At 47.5% G+C, this 16,593-nt stretch overlaps 1 protein-coding gene across 1 annotated transcript in view; it reads left to right on the top strand.

Annotated features, from left to right (window-relative positions):
* Positions 1–716: 716 nt before the first annotated feature.
* LOC138836114 (PDZ and LIM domain protein 1) overlaps positions 717–16,593 on the top strand; it is a 40,673-nt gene continuing 24,796 nt past the window's right edge. The window contains exons 1-2 of the mRNA XM_070034604.1: positions 717–900; positions 15,492–15,643. Of these exons, the coding sequence (XP_069890705.1) occupies positions 805–900; positions 15,492–15,643 (248 nt within the window). The 5' untranslated portion in view covers positions 717–804. The remainder of the gene's footprint in view (positions 901–15,491; positions 15,644–16,593) is intronic.

The raw sequence follows: 16,593 nt of genomic DNA, 5'->3' as shown, positions 1-16,593 counted from the left end.
CTGCCCACTCAACCCCTTCCCAGTCACTTTGCCTGTCCCAAACAAGCATCAGGCTCCAGCTTGGAAGAACGGTTTCTGGAAAGTTATGCCAATTATAACCATGAGTGATAGTCTCATTAGCATTTTTTTAAAAAAGTTCTTGGGTGACCTACTTTAACCCAGGGAACCCCGGAAGTGGCCAGCTACAACCCAGCCTCGCTGCGTGTAGCCCCGGGCCAGCCTCCTGGCCGCCAGCTGACTCAAGTTACTTCATCCGCAAGATGGGACTCGGTGCCCTGGCCTCCCCTGAGCCCGGAATGAGCTCATCTGAAAGCATCCCTTAACCGCCTCTGAGGTTTCTAAAAAGCAAACGTGAAGATGGAGCTGACCTCAGAGCGTTGACTCTGCACAACCGTTTCCAACAACTTGCAGAGAAAGCACCCGGCGCGGGTCGGTCTGCACGGCGGGCTGTCGGGACCTGTGCCCCACTCGCTCAGCCTCCGCGGGGCTGGGAGCGGCGGGTGGGCGGGGCCGCGGGCCGCACTCGGGCTCTCCGGGCGGCGATCGCAGCCGGTCCCGGCCGGTGCGCAGGGCGTGGAGCGGCGGCGGGGCCCCGCGGAGGACGGGCGCCGCGCGGCAACGACGCGGTCAGGGCGGAGCCGCCCCGCCCCTTGCCCTCCTCCGTCCCCCCCTTCACCCCCCGCCGCTCCCGCCCGCCCCGCGCTCCAGACCCGCGCCGCGCGCTTTCTCCGACAGCTGCTCCGCTCGCCCCGCGCGCTCTCCCGCGTCTGGTCCGTCCGTGCCCGCCGCGTCCGCCGCCACGCCATGACCACCCAGCAGATCGTCCTCCAGGGCCCGGGACCCTGGGGCTTCCGCCTCGTGGGCGGCAAGGACTTCGAGCAGCCTCTCGCCATTTCCCGGGTAAGAGCCGCCTGGGACGCGCGTGGGAGCCGGGCGCTCCCGGCGGGGCGGAGGCGCGGGCCGTCCGCAGGGCACCGGGGAGGACGGGCCGGGGAGGCAGGTGGGGAAGCGGCTCGCGGCACGGTGGGGTGGGCGGGTCAGGGGATGAGGGGAGGCGAGGGCCCCGCAGGCGCTGACGGGGCGGAGCGGGGGAGGCTGGAGGGGGACGGCCAGGTGCGCGGGCCGCTCCGCGCCCTCCGCCGCGGGGCGCCCGGCGCCCCCGGGGTCCCCTCCGCCGCGGGGTCCGCGCCGCGCTCCTGGGCGGGCGGCGGGCGCAGGTTTTCTCCCTTCGCCCGGGAAGCGCCGCGCCGCGCCGCACGCGCTTTGTCCACCCGCTTGGGAACGAAGGTCTCCGCAGACCCCCGCGCGCCGGGACGGAGGCGCCGGCTCCCGCTTCGTCCCGGCCGCCGGTGTGGGGAGAGCAGATGGAAGAAGCCGGCGAGTCCTGGAATACGCGTGGACATAACTTACAAAGCCCTCGAAGGCCGCTTTCCACTCCTTGGATCCGATCGGTGGCCGGGTGTCACCTCCCACTGATGGAGACGCGGTGGTGTGGAGAGAAACACACCCAAATTAAACCCATTTAGTTCTGCGTCTGCCCCAGCCGAAGGTGGATCACGCCTCCTTCGCGCCGGCTATTCCTAGATTATGCTCGGCTAGACCCATCCTCCCTCCGGGGATGAGTGGATGGATACCCAGACGGCGCGGTGGGGGGGGGGGTCCCCGAAAAACTTGGCTCCTCATCTCTGGGTGGGCCCCCGTTCTACCGTAGACCACCGGATCCACAGCCCTCACTCAGTGAGGAAGCCCAGATTTGGGGTTGAACACAAAGTTGATGTAACTTCAAAAGCTCACTGTAAGTGTCTTCTGATTGAAGAAAAGGAGCCCTTTGAGCATTGCCGGCGGCTCTGTCTCACCCGGCACATTCCATCCTGGGCCCTTCCGTCTGCTCCAGTGGACCTTAAACTTGTCGCGACCGTCTTCTAAGCCTTTCCCCCTCTGTGGGTTGGATGGAGAGAGATCCCTATGGATCTTAAGCTCCTGCCGCCAGCAGCTGTAGGCGTTTGGCGGGTCTTGCAAGGTCTCCTCTTGGTTTCTGTACTGGCCCAGGGAGAAGTTCTCTGACCATCCCACTCCAAAAGAAGCCAGCAGCCCAATTTTAAGGCTTTGTCTTCTACTTTGCCCCAGCGAGACTTCTTAGATTGTTCTTGGAGGTATACACTGCCTTCCCACACTCCAGCCCAGGAGCTGTGTGATACCGGCCCTGGACCTCTGCCCAGTCTTGGCACAGAGCTAAACCTGGCTGTGCCCAGTATACCGTTGCCCACGGATTAAGAAATGCTTGACCAGGGAGGGCAAGGCCTCTGCACATTTTGACTTGCTTACATCATAGTCCATTTGTCCCCGTTCTTTGTGTCTATAATTAACCTGTCAGCCCTTTCTACTTCTGATATTATATATGGCATGAAACTTTTTTTTTTTTTTAAGTAGGGGAGGATGTTTTGGAAATCTGTTATAAGGGTCGGCCATTTTAGCTGATTTTAAGTCTTAATGTGGACTGAGGATGTGAGAGGCCCTGGGTTTGAGTCCCAGCACTGTAAAAGAAAAAACAAAGTATACCTCTTAATGCAAGTGGCCCTGTGCAGGAATGATGGTTTGTTTGTGGTGGAAAAAAACACAGTACACATACATACACCTTGATCCTTTGAATCTCAGCTTCCTGAGAAACTAAGATTACAAGCAAGAACCCCTGATACCTGGCTTGTACACAACTTAATATATTGATTAATTTATTATTTATGATATATGCACAGGTTTAATGAGCACATATTATGTGTCTGTGTATCCTCTTCCGAAAGAGAATGTAGAGCTCCATTGTCAGGGCAATTTGTTGATAATGACTGGCAGGTGCTTCAGTTGAAAAGTGAAAGTGACTCAAGTTGACCTCAAGCTGCCTGTAATTTGCCTCTTCATCTCTTTATTTCCACATGAGAAAACAAAATAGGATCCCGATTGCCTCTTGGGAATGGAAAAATCGTTGTTCTAAAGGGACACAGTGTGGTCTAAGATTAGGGTCTGGTCAGGTGATCTGAGTTCTTCATCAAGGTGTACTGGGAGTGAGTGAGCGAGCCTTGTTTTGTTCAGAGCTACCTTTTGGAATCTGCAGCCAGGCCAGCAGCAGCCCAGGGTGCGTGTTAAGGATTGTGAGGACTCTGTAAGCACAGAAGGACTAATGATGAGGGGTGTGAACATTGACAAGAGCTGCACACACCTGTTAGAAGGTGTGCTGCCATTATGATCCCACTCAGATACCACTGGCTGGTATGGTTTTGTGTAAGTAGACTCAAGAGCCTCCACGCCAAAGCAAACCAAAAACTGAGGCAGGGAGAGGTGGAGTGCCTTTTATTTACACGATTCTATTTGCTTTCTCTTGCATGAATTATTCTGGTAGTGGCTGCAATCTTCTTCAATGACCAAAGCTTCTGAATAGAACCCCATAATATTATGTCCTTGAAATGGTTTCTTTTTCTAATTTATTTATGTTTTAAATTGTGAAACAGAAAACTCGCAAGATACAAATGCCTTGCTAGGGTTTGTAAGGTGAACCCGTGTAGTGATTGCCCACCTAGGTCCAGAATCGGAGTTTTAGCACTAGGGCCTAGAGACTCAGTGATGTAGCCTTTTGTGACAGGGTAATTAGTCACACCCTTACTTTTTTCGTAGTGTAGCCCTAAATAGGTACCCCAGACACCATACACTTTGCTTATTTCTGAACCATTCCAAACATACTGTTTTTCTCAGGTGTTGTGTGAATAGCTTCTTTTGCTCTTTGGCATTACTTTAAATTTAATGTCACAATCCAGATTTCCATCATCAAAGGAACATAAGCTGGTTTTTACTTAATATCTCATTGAAGGCCCACCGCCTAGGGGGCTCTCTGGTGCCCCACATTTATTACTACTGCTCCCTGAGATGTTTTTTGGTCAGTTCCTGTTCCAACTTTATAGTTAATCTTCTTGAATTTGTCCTTTCATCCTCCTATGTAATTTCTTGTTTCCTCTAGTTGCTTTGGGTGGAAATCTTCAGAGAATCCACACCCAGGCCAAAATTGCAAATTTTTGTTGACTGTTTTTCTCTCCCAGCAACTGACAAAGGACAGGAAGGGGTGGAGCCAGAGGTAGAGATGCTCTTAATTGAGGAGTTACTTATTTGCCTCTTAAGTCCCGGGAACCCTTGGCTGAGAGCCTGTGGTTTTATGATGAGGGCTTGTGCCCTTTGCCCAAGGACCCTGAAAGGGTACTTAATGGGTCTTCTGTAACCAGAGGGTCTTCTCTGGAGAGTTTCCTCATGTCCTAAAGATCAAAAGAGCAAGGATTAGCTGTCAGGTTGTGAAAACCAAGAGATTTCCTAAAATGCTTTCATGTTAATGAGTTTTGGGTCCCACTCTTCCATTCTGTGAAATTGATGATCTGGGAAGTACTGGCTGCTCCAGCTGTTCTCAGCCAACCTGGGGAGCAAGGAGGATGAGGATGAACCCAAGAGTGCTGTGGAACTACATTTCTTGAGCCCTTTGGCTAAATCCCCTTTCATTCCTGAGTCTCTAGGGTGCTGACCTCGTGGGTCTGTTTTTGGGAGGAGAGAAGGAAGAATGTCTTTCATGTGTTGCAGCCTGGGCATTGCCCAAGAGGAAGAGCATTATCTAACTACAGGGGTGGTACTGGTCAATGCTGGGCAGATACCAAGGGGGTCTCTTTGTTGTGACCAGGTTAGGGCTGGCTTCCACTGGCATACCATCCCTAGACCACACCTTGTTACTGTTCCAGGTGGTGCATGTCTATAATCCTAGCTACTCGGGAGGCTGAGATCTGAGGATGCTGATTTGAAGCCAGCCCTGGTGGGAAAGTCTGCAGTCTGCAGCTCTTATCTCCTGTGAACCACTAGAAAACCACAAGTGGACCTGCCAGCTTAAGTGATAGAGCATTAGCCTTGAGCAAACCTCAGGGACTACACCCAGACCCAAAGTTCAGGCCCCAAGATTTAATGAGCATTTAGGCTTCAGGGGTAGTTGTTTATCAGGGCTACTTAAAAGCATGTGGGGTTCTTACAGGCTGTCTGGAGACTTTTTTTTTTTTTTTTTGGTCCGGTTGTGGGGTCTGAACTCTCGGCCTGGGCGCTGTCCCTCAGCTCAAGGCTAGTGCTCTACCACTTGAGCTCAGTACCACTTCCGGCTTTTTTCTGCTTATGTGGTGCTGAGGAATGGAACCTAGGGCCTCATGCATGCGAGACAACCACTCTACCACTGAGCCAACTTCCCAGCCCTGTTTGGAGACTTGTGAACAACTTGATGACTTTTTTTTTTCCATCATCAATTTATTCCTACATTAGTCCCAAACTTGGCGAGGGAAACACATTAACTTTTTAAAATTTTAATTTTGTTGTCAAGGCAATGTACAGAGGGATTCCAGTTACATAAGTAAGGTAGTGAGTACATTTCTTGTGAAACCTGTTTTCCCCTCATTTTTTCCCTCTTTCCCTCTCCCTCCCAATCCCCTCTCCCCAAGTTGTATAACTCATTTCCAACATATTGTCTTGTGAGTAATTGATGGCACTTTTTTTTTGTCAGGTGTGGGGCTTGAACTCTGGGCCTGGGCACTGTCCCTGAGTCCTTCAGCTCAAGGCTAGGGCTCTACCACTTTGAGCCACAGCTCCACTTCCAGTTTTCTGTTGGTTAATTGGAGATCAGAGTCTCATCGACTTTCCTACCCAGGCTGGCTTTGAACTTCGAGATCCTCACATCTCAGCCCAGAGTAGCTAGGATTACAGGTATGAGCCTCCGTGTCCAGCTTTGATGGCTTTTTGAGAAGTTCATCAGGGTATTCTATTTGCTTACCTACTGTTTTATAAAATAAATATCCCAGTGATAAAATACTGATTAGTCTTTTAGACTAAGGGAACAATAAGTCTCTGAACTGCTACCTCTGGACACCAACAATTGCCTTTACACAGTGCTTGAAGGGGAGCTGGGTTAAGGTACAATGCAACTACAAGCATCTGCCCTGTGTAATCACTACAGTACCTTGAGAAAATGTTAAGTACACGCACACACACACACACACACACACACACACACACACACACACACACACACACACACACACACACACACACACACACACACACACACACACACACACACACACACACACACACACACACACACACACACACACACACACACACACACACACACCTACATACCTATCCCCCTCCAGTCCTGAGGCTTGAACTATGGGCCCTGTCCCTGAGCTTTTGTGCTCAAGGCTAGCCCTCTACCACTTGAGCCACAGCTCCACTTGCAGATTTTTGGTAGTGTATGAGAGATAAGAGTCTCACAGACTTTGCTTTCTTGCCTGGCTTCAAACCACAGTCCTCAGATCGCAGCCTCCTGAGTAGGTTACAGGCATGAGCCATTGGTGCCTGGCCGGTAAGAACATTTTGATATCTCAAGACAGCAAGTTTTCAGGCCAACCTGTACAAGCTCTTGCAGCTTCTGTGGCTGTAATGTAGCTTCAAAATATGGGAAGAGAGTTCAAGTCCCATGTCTAAATGCTATCTTGCAAGTCCTGCATTGTTGCCCAGTTGAACATCTGTCAAACTCATTCCTCATTCCTCATTACCTTGACACAGCCATTAGGTGAGCAGAGACTGCTCAAAGGTCTGTGGTGTTGAGACTAAACTTTTTTGGGTGGTGCTGGGATTTGAACTCAAGAGTCTTGGATTTGTTAAGTAGGCATTCTCATTTGAATCCTGCTCCTGGCTCTTCTTGCTTTAGTTATTTTTTGGATTGGGTCTGGTACCTTTTGTTTGGTTCTACCTGGGATTCCTGTGTGATCTCCCTGCATAGGTATCTGGGACCAGGAGTGTACACCACTGCACTCAGCCAGATTTCCCATTTCCTTATCTCAGATGTCCTTTGTATAATGCTGAACTGTAAGTGTTGTTATTTATGTGGCCTTACCTGCTTGCAGAATGGATTACAGGTGAGTTATAACACTGAATGAAACACGGTTAGAATGTTTTAAGACACAAGAACACACATCTGATTTAATAGAAAATTGGAACATAGGAGAAGAAAGCAGGAACTTGAAATCAGTTGGTTTCTGTAATTATATGCCACATTTAGCTGGGAGTTTTCTGGCCAAGGCAAAATGGGAACCACGTTGAATTATTTAGGCCTCTGGATTGAAATTACTTTTACAATGCTCCATTTATACTACACCTTAGGAAGGTTGACCAACATTTATGGGACTGTAGTTTTCTTTTTCTTTGCTGTCTTGGGGGTGTGGGGGGGAAGGGAGAGAGGAGAAGGGAGAGGGAGGATAGAGGTACTATTTAAAATGGACATTTCCTTAAGAGCCTGGTGTGTCCAGAAATGTAAGAAAGCCCTTGAAGCTGTTTCCAGAAGAGTTGATAATTTAGTGCTTTTTTTTTTTTTGTCTGCCTGGTTACTTAACTTCGTTCTAGGAGAGTTTCAGAGAAAGGCGAGTCAACCACTTCCTTGATGTTTGCAAAGCCAATGAGCTTTAGACTTTTCTGGAAAGTTTTGTAAAATACAGATCAGGGGCTGGGGATGAAGGTCAGTGGTTCTCGATCTCCCCCCTCCCCCATATCCCTCCAGTAGATGAGATGTGGGTGGAGCTCTGTCTACATTTTTAGCCCCTCCCTGCTTCCCAAGATCTAATGACCAGCTTGTTTGAGAACCACTGCCTCTCTATAAATGACATGAATTCCTGGCCCGAGAATACCATGACAGTTCAGTGTTAGCAGTGGGGTCCTGATCACAGTAAAGTGTTTCTCCTGCGAGGAAAATCTAAAAGCAAACCTACTTCTGTATCACAGTTGTTTAGTTAACCCTCCTGCCCCCCAATCTCTCTATCATCAGGTCAACAGTATCATCCAGGCTGTAATACTGGTTGTTTTTTCCCCCTCTTTTTCTGAGCTCTCCCTGCATAGCTCAGGCTATAGCTGAATCTGGTCTGATGGGTTGCTCTTGATGGTTAAGTCAGGGAAATAGGTTACTGTCCTGGGCAAATTGAGGTGTCTGTTAATCCTAGTCATAAAGTGTTTCTCCATGTACCTTTTTGTAACTTTATAGCTGTCAATGATCCTAAACAAGGAGCCAACATGAATGAACTTTGACTTGAGGGTGGGGTAGTAAGAAAGTAGCTACCTGAATGAGGATAAATGGCATCTGGTCCTGGGTTTTTGTGTTGGAGTTCATGGAGCATGTTGGGCCTTGTATCTCATGTATTTTATCAGAAGGGGCAGAGGCTCATTGTTGCCTTGGGGTGGGGGGTCCAAGTTCAGAATCGCCAGGTTTTTCACAAGAAGCTCAGCATCGATGGGTTTCTGTGAAATTTACCAGACATAATTTAAAATCTCCACAAACAATCATAATGGTGGATGGGCCTTGTTTGGTGTGCCTCCAGCTTTCCATCTTGAGTCTAGGGAGTTAAGGGAACTCTGTCTATTGTCTGTCAGTAAGGCATGAGACTAAGATAAAGCTCCATAGTTACTTCTTAGCACTTACTGGACACATCAGATGCCATGTTGAAATTCCTTTGTTGATGTCCTTCATTTCCATATTAAGTACAATCTTTTGGGCAGGAAGGGGACAGGCCGGTGATACCCGGCTCGGTGTTTATAGCTCTTGCTCCAGCCCCTTCCTTCCGGTGTTTTATCCATACCGGTCCACATGCTGTTCCCATGACTTGGCCTGCTCTTTCCTGCCTCCTTTCTGGCTTTGCAGTTTGAAGCGGCACCTCTGCCAGGGAGTCTTCTTGGCATTACTCCATTGGGAGGAGTTCTTGTTGCTTCTAGCATAACATTCATCAGCTGTTTCTCTTGCTTGTACCCCCCAGGAGATAGTGAGCTTGCTAGATGGCACACTCCTTTTTACAGCATATTCCGGTGCCTTGTGAGGTTCCTGTGTCCACATGCCTGGAGTGGCGAGCGCAAGCTCTGGCTGAGTGCGTGGTCTCATGTCATCGTCACTGCAGTCTCCTGGTGGCAGGACTGGTATTTCCATTCCTGTTGCCCGGGTAAGAAGAGTGAGATAAAAATCCCACCCAGAGGGCTAGGAAGGTGGCTCAGTGGTAGAGCGCTGGCCTTGCATGCGTGAGGCCCTGGTTCGATTCCTCAGCACTACATAAGCAGAAAAAAAAAAGCCAGAAGTGTAGCTCAAGTGGTAGAGCGCTAGCCTTGAGCTGAAGAGCTGAGGGACAGCACCCAGGCCCAGAGTTCAGACCCCATGACCGGACCCCCCTCAAAAAAAATCCCACCCAGAGACCCCTGTGGCTCATCAGCCACTAAGGTAGGACTTGAACCCTGGTCAGCTGCCTGCTGAAGCCACATCTTCATCAAGAGGCTAGCTACTTAGAATATACATCAGGGTGTCTGACCGGTACATGAAGGAGAAAGAGGAGAGATCAGAGGAGGAGTGAATAGAAATGCGCTATCATTCTGGGGCGGGGAATGCCCTGATCAGTCGCATTTTACATCCAGTTCTGAGGAAGGGCCTTATTGTTTAGATATCTGGCTGTTTAGGTATACATTAACAAAAGTGAGAGAGCTATATCCAGTCCTGTTTTATACTGCTTAGAATTGTAGGGCTGGGAAGTTGGTAGAGTGCTTGCCTCATATGTATAAGGCCCTGGGTTCGATTCCTCAGTACCACATAAGCAGAAAAAAGCTGGAAGTGGTGCTGTGGCTCAAGTGATAGGATGCTAGCCTTGAGCTGAAAAGCTGAGAGACAGCGCCCAGGCCCAGAGTTCAAGCCCCAGGACTGACAAAAAGAAAAGAAAAGAAAGAATTGTAATGAGAATCTTCTGTAGCCTTCCCTGTGATTTGGATGGGGCAGCAGTGCGGAGGGCAGGTGTCCCGTGTCTGCCAGGAGGGTGGGGCCGGGCCAGAGGGGTGGGGGTGACAAGAGTGAATACTTTAGAAAGCAACAGATTGCTTATTCGTGGCAGTGGCCATGCCCACACAGGTGTAGGCAAGAATTGCATGACCTCAACGTATAAACACAGGGGACTTAGGGTTGGAGGTGTCCATCCAGCCTATTTTGTTGAAGGATTTCTTTTTGGAAAGTCAAAGCCGACTCCATCATGAGCTGGTTCTGATGGAATTTGATGTCTGGGAGGAAATGAGACAGTACGGTACAGTGGACCGGGAGCCTGCCGCGGCCTGCCGCTAGCTGCTGAGTCATTTTGGGCAAACTGCTTCACCCCTGTCCCTCCATTTCCTCACCTGCCATGGTGCAGATCACACTACCTGTCTGCTAGAAGCGGTGCATTAGTCCATTAGCTGCTTCAACTGTGCCTCACATAGAATCAACACCTCTTTATTGGTGGCTACTGGGATGAATATGGTTGATAAACATGGGATGGGTATACAGCAAGGATCCACATCCACCATTCAAGACAGGAACCCTGCCGGGCACTGGTGGCTCATGTCTGTAATACTAACTACTCAGAGGCTGAGATCTGAGGATCGTGGTTCAAAGCCAGCCAGGGCAGGAGAGTCTGTGAGACTCTTATCACTAGTTAACCACCAGAAAACCGGAAAGCTCAGGGATAGTGCCCAGGCCCTGAGTTCAAGCCCCACAGCAACAACAACAAAGAAGGCAAGAACCTTCCAACATTGAGGCCTTTGCTCCTTTTCTGTTCCATGTTATATTTGCATGTTTTATGGGGGACAGAGCTACCGTTCCCTAGCGCAGTTCCCAGCTGTTCTTCTCTTCTAGGGAAGCACTAAGCTGGCAGCAGGAGATGGTAGAGATGCATCTCCTTAACCCTGGAACTTTTTCTAGCTCTGGCAATTGGGTTTGGAGTCTGCTGTGTGCTGAAGTGTAAAAGGATAGTATTGAGAATGTGGGAATCTGGTGTAAGTTCCGTCACCTGTCACCAGCCTTTAGCTATGTGAACTTGAATGGCTTTTCTCACGCACATTTTCCTCATTTGTAATATTATCTAGAGCATGTTTAAGGAAACATCATTATGGTTATCTCAAGCTGAAGACAGAATATGAATAGACTTTGTTATGGCTACATTCCATAGTTTATTTAAAATCACATTTTTTTTTTGAGGGTGTGTTGCTGATCCTGGGGCTTGAACTCTGGCCTGGGCACTGTTCCTAAATTTTTTTTTTTCCGTTAAGGCTATTGCTCTACCACTTGCACCAAAGCTCTTACTTCCAGCTGTTTTGGTCAGTCCTGGGGCACGAACTTGGCCTGGGAACTGGCCCTAAGCTCTTTTGCTCAAGGCTAGTGCTCTACCACTTGAGCCACAGCTCCACTTCCAGTTTTCTGGTGGTTAATTGTAGATAAGAGTCTCATGAACTTTCCTGTCTGGGCTGGCTTTGAACTGGGATCCTCAGATCTCAGCCTCCTGAGTAGCTAGGATTCCAGACATGAGCCAACGGTGCCTGGCTCTGGCTCTATCTACTTACAGCTTTTTGCTAGTTAATTGGAGATAAAGAGTCTCAGGGACTTTACTGCTTGTGGCTTCCAACTGTGATCTTCAAATCTCAAGCCTCCTGATTAGCTGGGATTACAGGGATGATCCACTAATGCTTGGCATAATTCACTCCCCCCCCCCCCAAAAGAGATGGCACATAAAAGATTGTGGTTCTGAGTCTCATCTGATGATGTAATCTTGTAATTTCCCAAAACTTCTCTTTGGCTCTATAGATTTACTCTAGAAGGAAGGCAATCCCAGGTTGGCTGGGCCTCGCTTGCCCAGGCTGGAGGCTCGCAGGACTGGTTCTAGCTTGTCCGAGGCTTGTTGGGATGTTCTCAGCAGACATGCCTCTCCCATAAACCAGTACCCACCTCTTAGCAGTTACATAGGGAAGTAGAGAGAACCTTTTATTTTATCTCCTCAGTCCATTTTCCCAGTCTCCTCATTTTTATTAAGGGCACACAGTCCATCATTTTGAAATATTTTACAGGATAAAATGGAGTAGCCTGATTGCATTCTTTAACCATACTAGATATTTTAGATCAGTCACTGAGTAAATATTTACTGAGCACCTACTATGTACCAAAGCCCTGGGGGTACCATAGCACATAGGCTCTCCACACCATAACGACAATTTGTAGTTAAGGTAATGACATTAACCGCTCAACCAAATAGATTTACCAACACCATATAACAGCTGCCATGAAGAAGAAAAAAGCTTATAAAGAGGAATATGGTATAGATTGGAGATCAGGGAAGGCCCTCAGAAAAGAGAGGTTTGATGTAAGTGGTAGAGTGTCACCATTGAGCAAAAAAGCCAAGCAAGAGCACAAGGCCCTGAGTTCTAGCCCCATTATTAGCACGCGGACACACACACGCGCCCCATTATTAGCACACGGACACACACACACACACACACACACACCACACACACACACACACACACACACACACACACACACCCTCCCCCCCCACCCCCCCCAGAGTTTAGTCTCTGAGGAGAGACATGACAGGCAGAAATGTTCACAAGCAGAGGTAAAATCATGTGTCAAGGTTCTGAGGTGGAAGAGACTTTGGGGTAGTCCCTGTAGCTCTGGCTTTGGGGAGAAGCAGAATAATGAAAGAGGGAGAACCTGGCTTCATGGGTCTTGGTAAAGATTTGTTTTTTTTTTTTTTTAAATTTTTATCGTGAAAATACCATATAGAGGGGTTACAATTACATGGGCAAGGTAATGAGTACATTTCTTTTTTTTTTTTTTTTTTACTGTATAGAATTACATTTATTCTTTTTTTTTATTGTGAAAATACTGTACAGAGGGGTTACAATTACATGGGCAAGATAATGAGTACATTTCTTATCAAGCATTGTAGCCTCCTCCTTTGTTTCCCCTTCCCATCCCATCTCCCCCCCCCCAACTCTCCCCCCCCAAAGTTGTAAAGTTCGTTTTCGACATAACGACTTGTACGTCTCATTGTTGCAATGGGTCCACCTGTATCCCTAGTTAAGCGATTTGTTTTTTCCCTTCCCCTCCACAAATTATAACAACATCAAATACAGTGAAGGCAGGGGTTATACTGTGGGGAGGGACATACAAAACAACAAAGAAATAATCTTATAAATGTGTTAGAAACAATCGCATGAAAGAAAAAAACATTTGAATACATATCTTAGGGTTCATTTCCCTAACATCAACTTATCTGACCTTTTCTGCTTGACTCAGACATATACTAGTTATTGCAAATAAGGGAAACCATGGGATCTATGTTTCTTTGGGCCTGGCTTACTTAACATAATTTTTTCTAAGTCTTTCCATTTCCTAACAAATGGGGCAATGTCATTTTTTCTGATGGAGGCATAGAATTCCATTGTGTATATATACCACATTTTCTTGATCCATTCATCTACTGAGGGGCATCTGGGTTGGTTCCATATCTTAGCTATGGTAAATAATGCTGCAATAAACATAGTTGTGCTGGTAGCTTTAGTGTGGTCATGTTTGTGAAGATTTGGGGTTTTATCCTAAGAGATCACTTGTGGACTTGGTCATGTTGAGTGAACATCCTCCTCCTGGGTTTTAGCTGTTCTCTTTGGAGATGCTTTGCTAGTCCAGAAGCATGGCCAATCCCAAATCAAGTGCTGCTTAGATAGAGCCATTTAACAAATAAGCCTGCCTTGTTTAGAAATAATACCAGATCAGCCTTCCCAGGACAGTGGATCCAAAAATGACTGTCAGCACTGAGTGACTCAGAAGTGAAGTCTGTGGCCCAGCCCCTGGAAAATGTCTTGTCCCTGGGGCTGCTTGGGAGGATGCTCAGAACCTTGGATCTAGGGCCTTCATTTTCCTAGAGCCAGATCTCTGGTAGACCCAAGATGGGAACGCCAGAGAGGAAGGTTAGGAGGTCAGGATCTCTGTTCTGGTTCCACATCCTGCCACATTCCAGGCGAGTTTTGCCTGATAAAGTCGTAACTTGTTCCAGCCAGCAGGGACTACAGGAATCAACTGACCCCTTTCATTTTGTGAGGTCAGGGTGCTGATAAGGGAGGGGACCACTCCCAGGAGCCAAGGGACTTCTCTAAGGGAGGGCAGAGTCCTGTGGGCCCTGCGGTCTTGAAACTACCCTGCTGTTGGGAGACTTCCCAACTAGAAGGTTCTTTATTTTTTTGTGCCAGTCCTGGGGCTTGAACATAGGGCCTGGGCACTGTCCCTGAGCTGTTTTTGCTTAAGGCTAGGGCTCTACCACTTTTGAGACACCGCTCCACTTCAGATTTCTGGTGGTTATTTGGAGATAAGAGAGTCTCACAGCCTTTCTTGCCCAGGTTGGCTTTGGACTGAGATCCTCAGATCTCTGCTTCTTGAGTCTCTAGGATTACAGGCCTGACCCACTGGTGCCTGGCTCAGGAAGGTCTTTTGATGTCAAAAAGTCATGGACTGGCCCTGGGGTGACCATAGATAGTAGATTTTTAGTATACCTTGGTTTAGAAAATGCAGTGAAATTTCTCTGAGGTTTGTACTGCTTCAAGATGAGTTTGTGTTTCATTCATCCTACCAGCAGCTGTGTTCATGTGAAGCTAGTTGTACAACTGTGGTGGGAGACATACTTACGCAGTCTACATGCAGTGCTCAGCAGACAGATGGCTGGGAGGGTCAGTTGTGGTCATTGATGGCCTTCCCCAGCTGCTAGTGGTCTGTACATTTGGAATCACTGATCTAGAAGCATCAACTTGGGGAAAACCAGATACTTAGAAGGACACAGACAGGTTCTTCTGTGAGATGGAATGAATTGTGTAAATTCATACATACTCAAAAATAATCTTCATTTTTTTTAAAGTGGAAAAGTAACTCAAACTGATTGTAACAAAACAACACATTCCTGAAATACATAACCAAAGCAGTTTGGTGCGCAGTGTTTCACTTTGCATCTGTGCCTAGGTTAACATAGTAAAATTTTTTTACAGAAATAGGATGTTCCTATCCACAATTTATACATGTGTATATGTGTGTTTACAAAAATGTAACTGGTGACTTATTTTAAGGAAGTTACAAGGTCCAATGGATAGAGCGTTGGGTCTGGCTCAGGGTTTGAGCCTGCAGTTCGCTAGTTGAATGACTAGTAAAGTAGAATGTACCTCGTTGAATGATCCTGAGTGGGTAGAAATATCTTTGTAAGCCTCAGCTTACTGATCTCCGAAGTGAAGACTGATAATTTGTTTTCTCACAAAGTTGTAAAAATCCAACAGATCAAATAGAGTGTTTATAGAGGCTCACAGGACTGTTAGAACTTAGGGTTTTACCCCCCTTTTTCTTTTTGAGACAAAAGCTCACTCTTGTAGTCCAGATTGGCCAGGAATTTTTGGTCTTCTGCTTTGGGCTCCGGCTTGCTGGGATTACAGGCTTGTGCTGTCCCTCTGGGCTGGGCTTTTGCCTTTTTTTCAGTGTGTTGATGTGTATCAGTGACTACTTAACCTATTGGTCACTTATTCAGTGGTTTGGAGACAAATAGTAACTGGCCCGCCCTCCTCTTTGTTGCCAGGTCACTCCTGGAAGCAAGGCCGCCGTAGCTAATTTATGTATTGGAGACATTATCACAGCCATCGACGGAGAAAATACCAATGGGATGACGCATTTAGAAGCTCAGAACAAAATCAAGGGCTGCACAGACAACATGACTCTCACAGTAACCAGGTGAGATGGTGGAAATGTTTTGTTTCTTCTAGACTGGAAGGTGCTTGTGGGCAGGGGCTGCCTTCCCCACCTCAGGACCCCTGATCCCTCCAGCTCTGTGTATACACACTACACACACACACATACTGAATATATGCCAAAGTGCTAGAGCTTTGAAATTGCTCTTTTTTTTTTTTTTTCGGTAAGTTGTACAGTGTTTCTCATAGCATAGGCTTCTTTCTCCAAGTTACCTCACTTGATTCAACATAACACATCAAAATTCCCAGGGAGTAAAGTCAGGGAAATACTGGGAGGTATAAGGAAATGAAAACTTCCTCCTGGGGACCTCGGAGGATCAAGCTAGGATACTGTTCCTTTTGTGCTAACAGGGCTCTGGGGTCTCAGCGGGAGATTATAGTGACAGACCAGAAGACATCCGTAGGTTACACCAGAGTGGGGTTAAGGCCCAGGAAAGAGAGGAGAGAGTGAATAGATGATGGAGGAGAACACCTGGGGATTGGAATTAGGGTAGAATTTCCATTCTTTTGTTATGTCTCTGAAGGGACTCTACCAGGGCAAGATTTCAGGAATGATTTGGTTCAACCTTTAATGGCTTCCTATTTCCTCTTGGATCAAGTTCAGGTTCTTCCTTTTGATCTGTGAACCTGCCCTTTAATTTCTCCCTAACCATAGCTTCTGTTGTTTTTTTCTTTATCCATCCTCCAATCACTTATTCATTTATATATATATATATATATATATATCACGCTGGTACTGGGACTTGAACTCAAGGCCTCACATTCTCACTTGGTTTTTTCAAAAACTCAAGGCTAGGGGCATTACCACTTGAGCCACACCTCCATTTCTGGCTTTTTGGTGGATAATTGGAAATGAGTATCACGGACTTTTCTGTGTGGATTGGCTTTGAACTATGATTCTCAGATCTCAGCCTTTTGAGTAGCTAGGATTAT

The sequence above is a fragment of the Dipodomys merriami genome, unplaced genomic scaffold (assembly GCF_024711535.1).
Source record: "Dipodomys merriami isolate MVZ:Mamm:240054 unplaced genomic scaffold, mDipMer1.0.p SCAF_249, whole genome shotgun sequence".
Lineage (NCBI taxonomy): Eukaryota > Metazoa > Chordata > Mammalia > Rodentia > Heteromyidae > Dipodomys > Dipodomys merriami.
The sequence above is the reverse complement of the archived record's forward strand: the minus strand, read 5'-3'. Positions and strand labels throughout refer to the sequence as shown.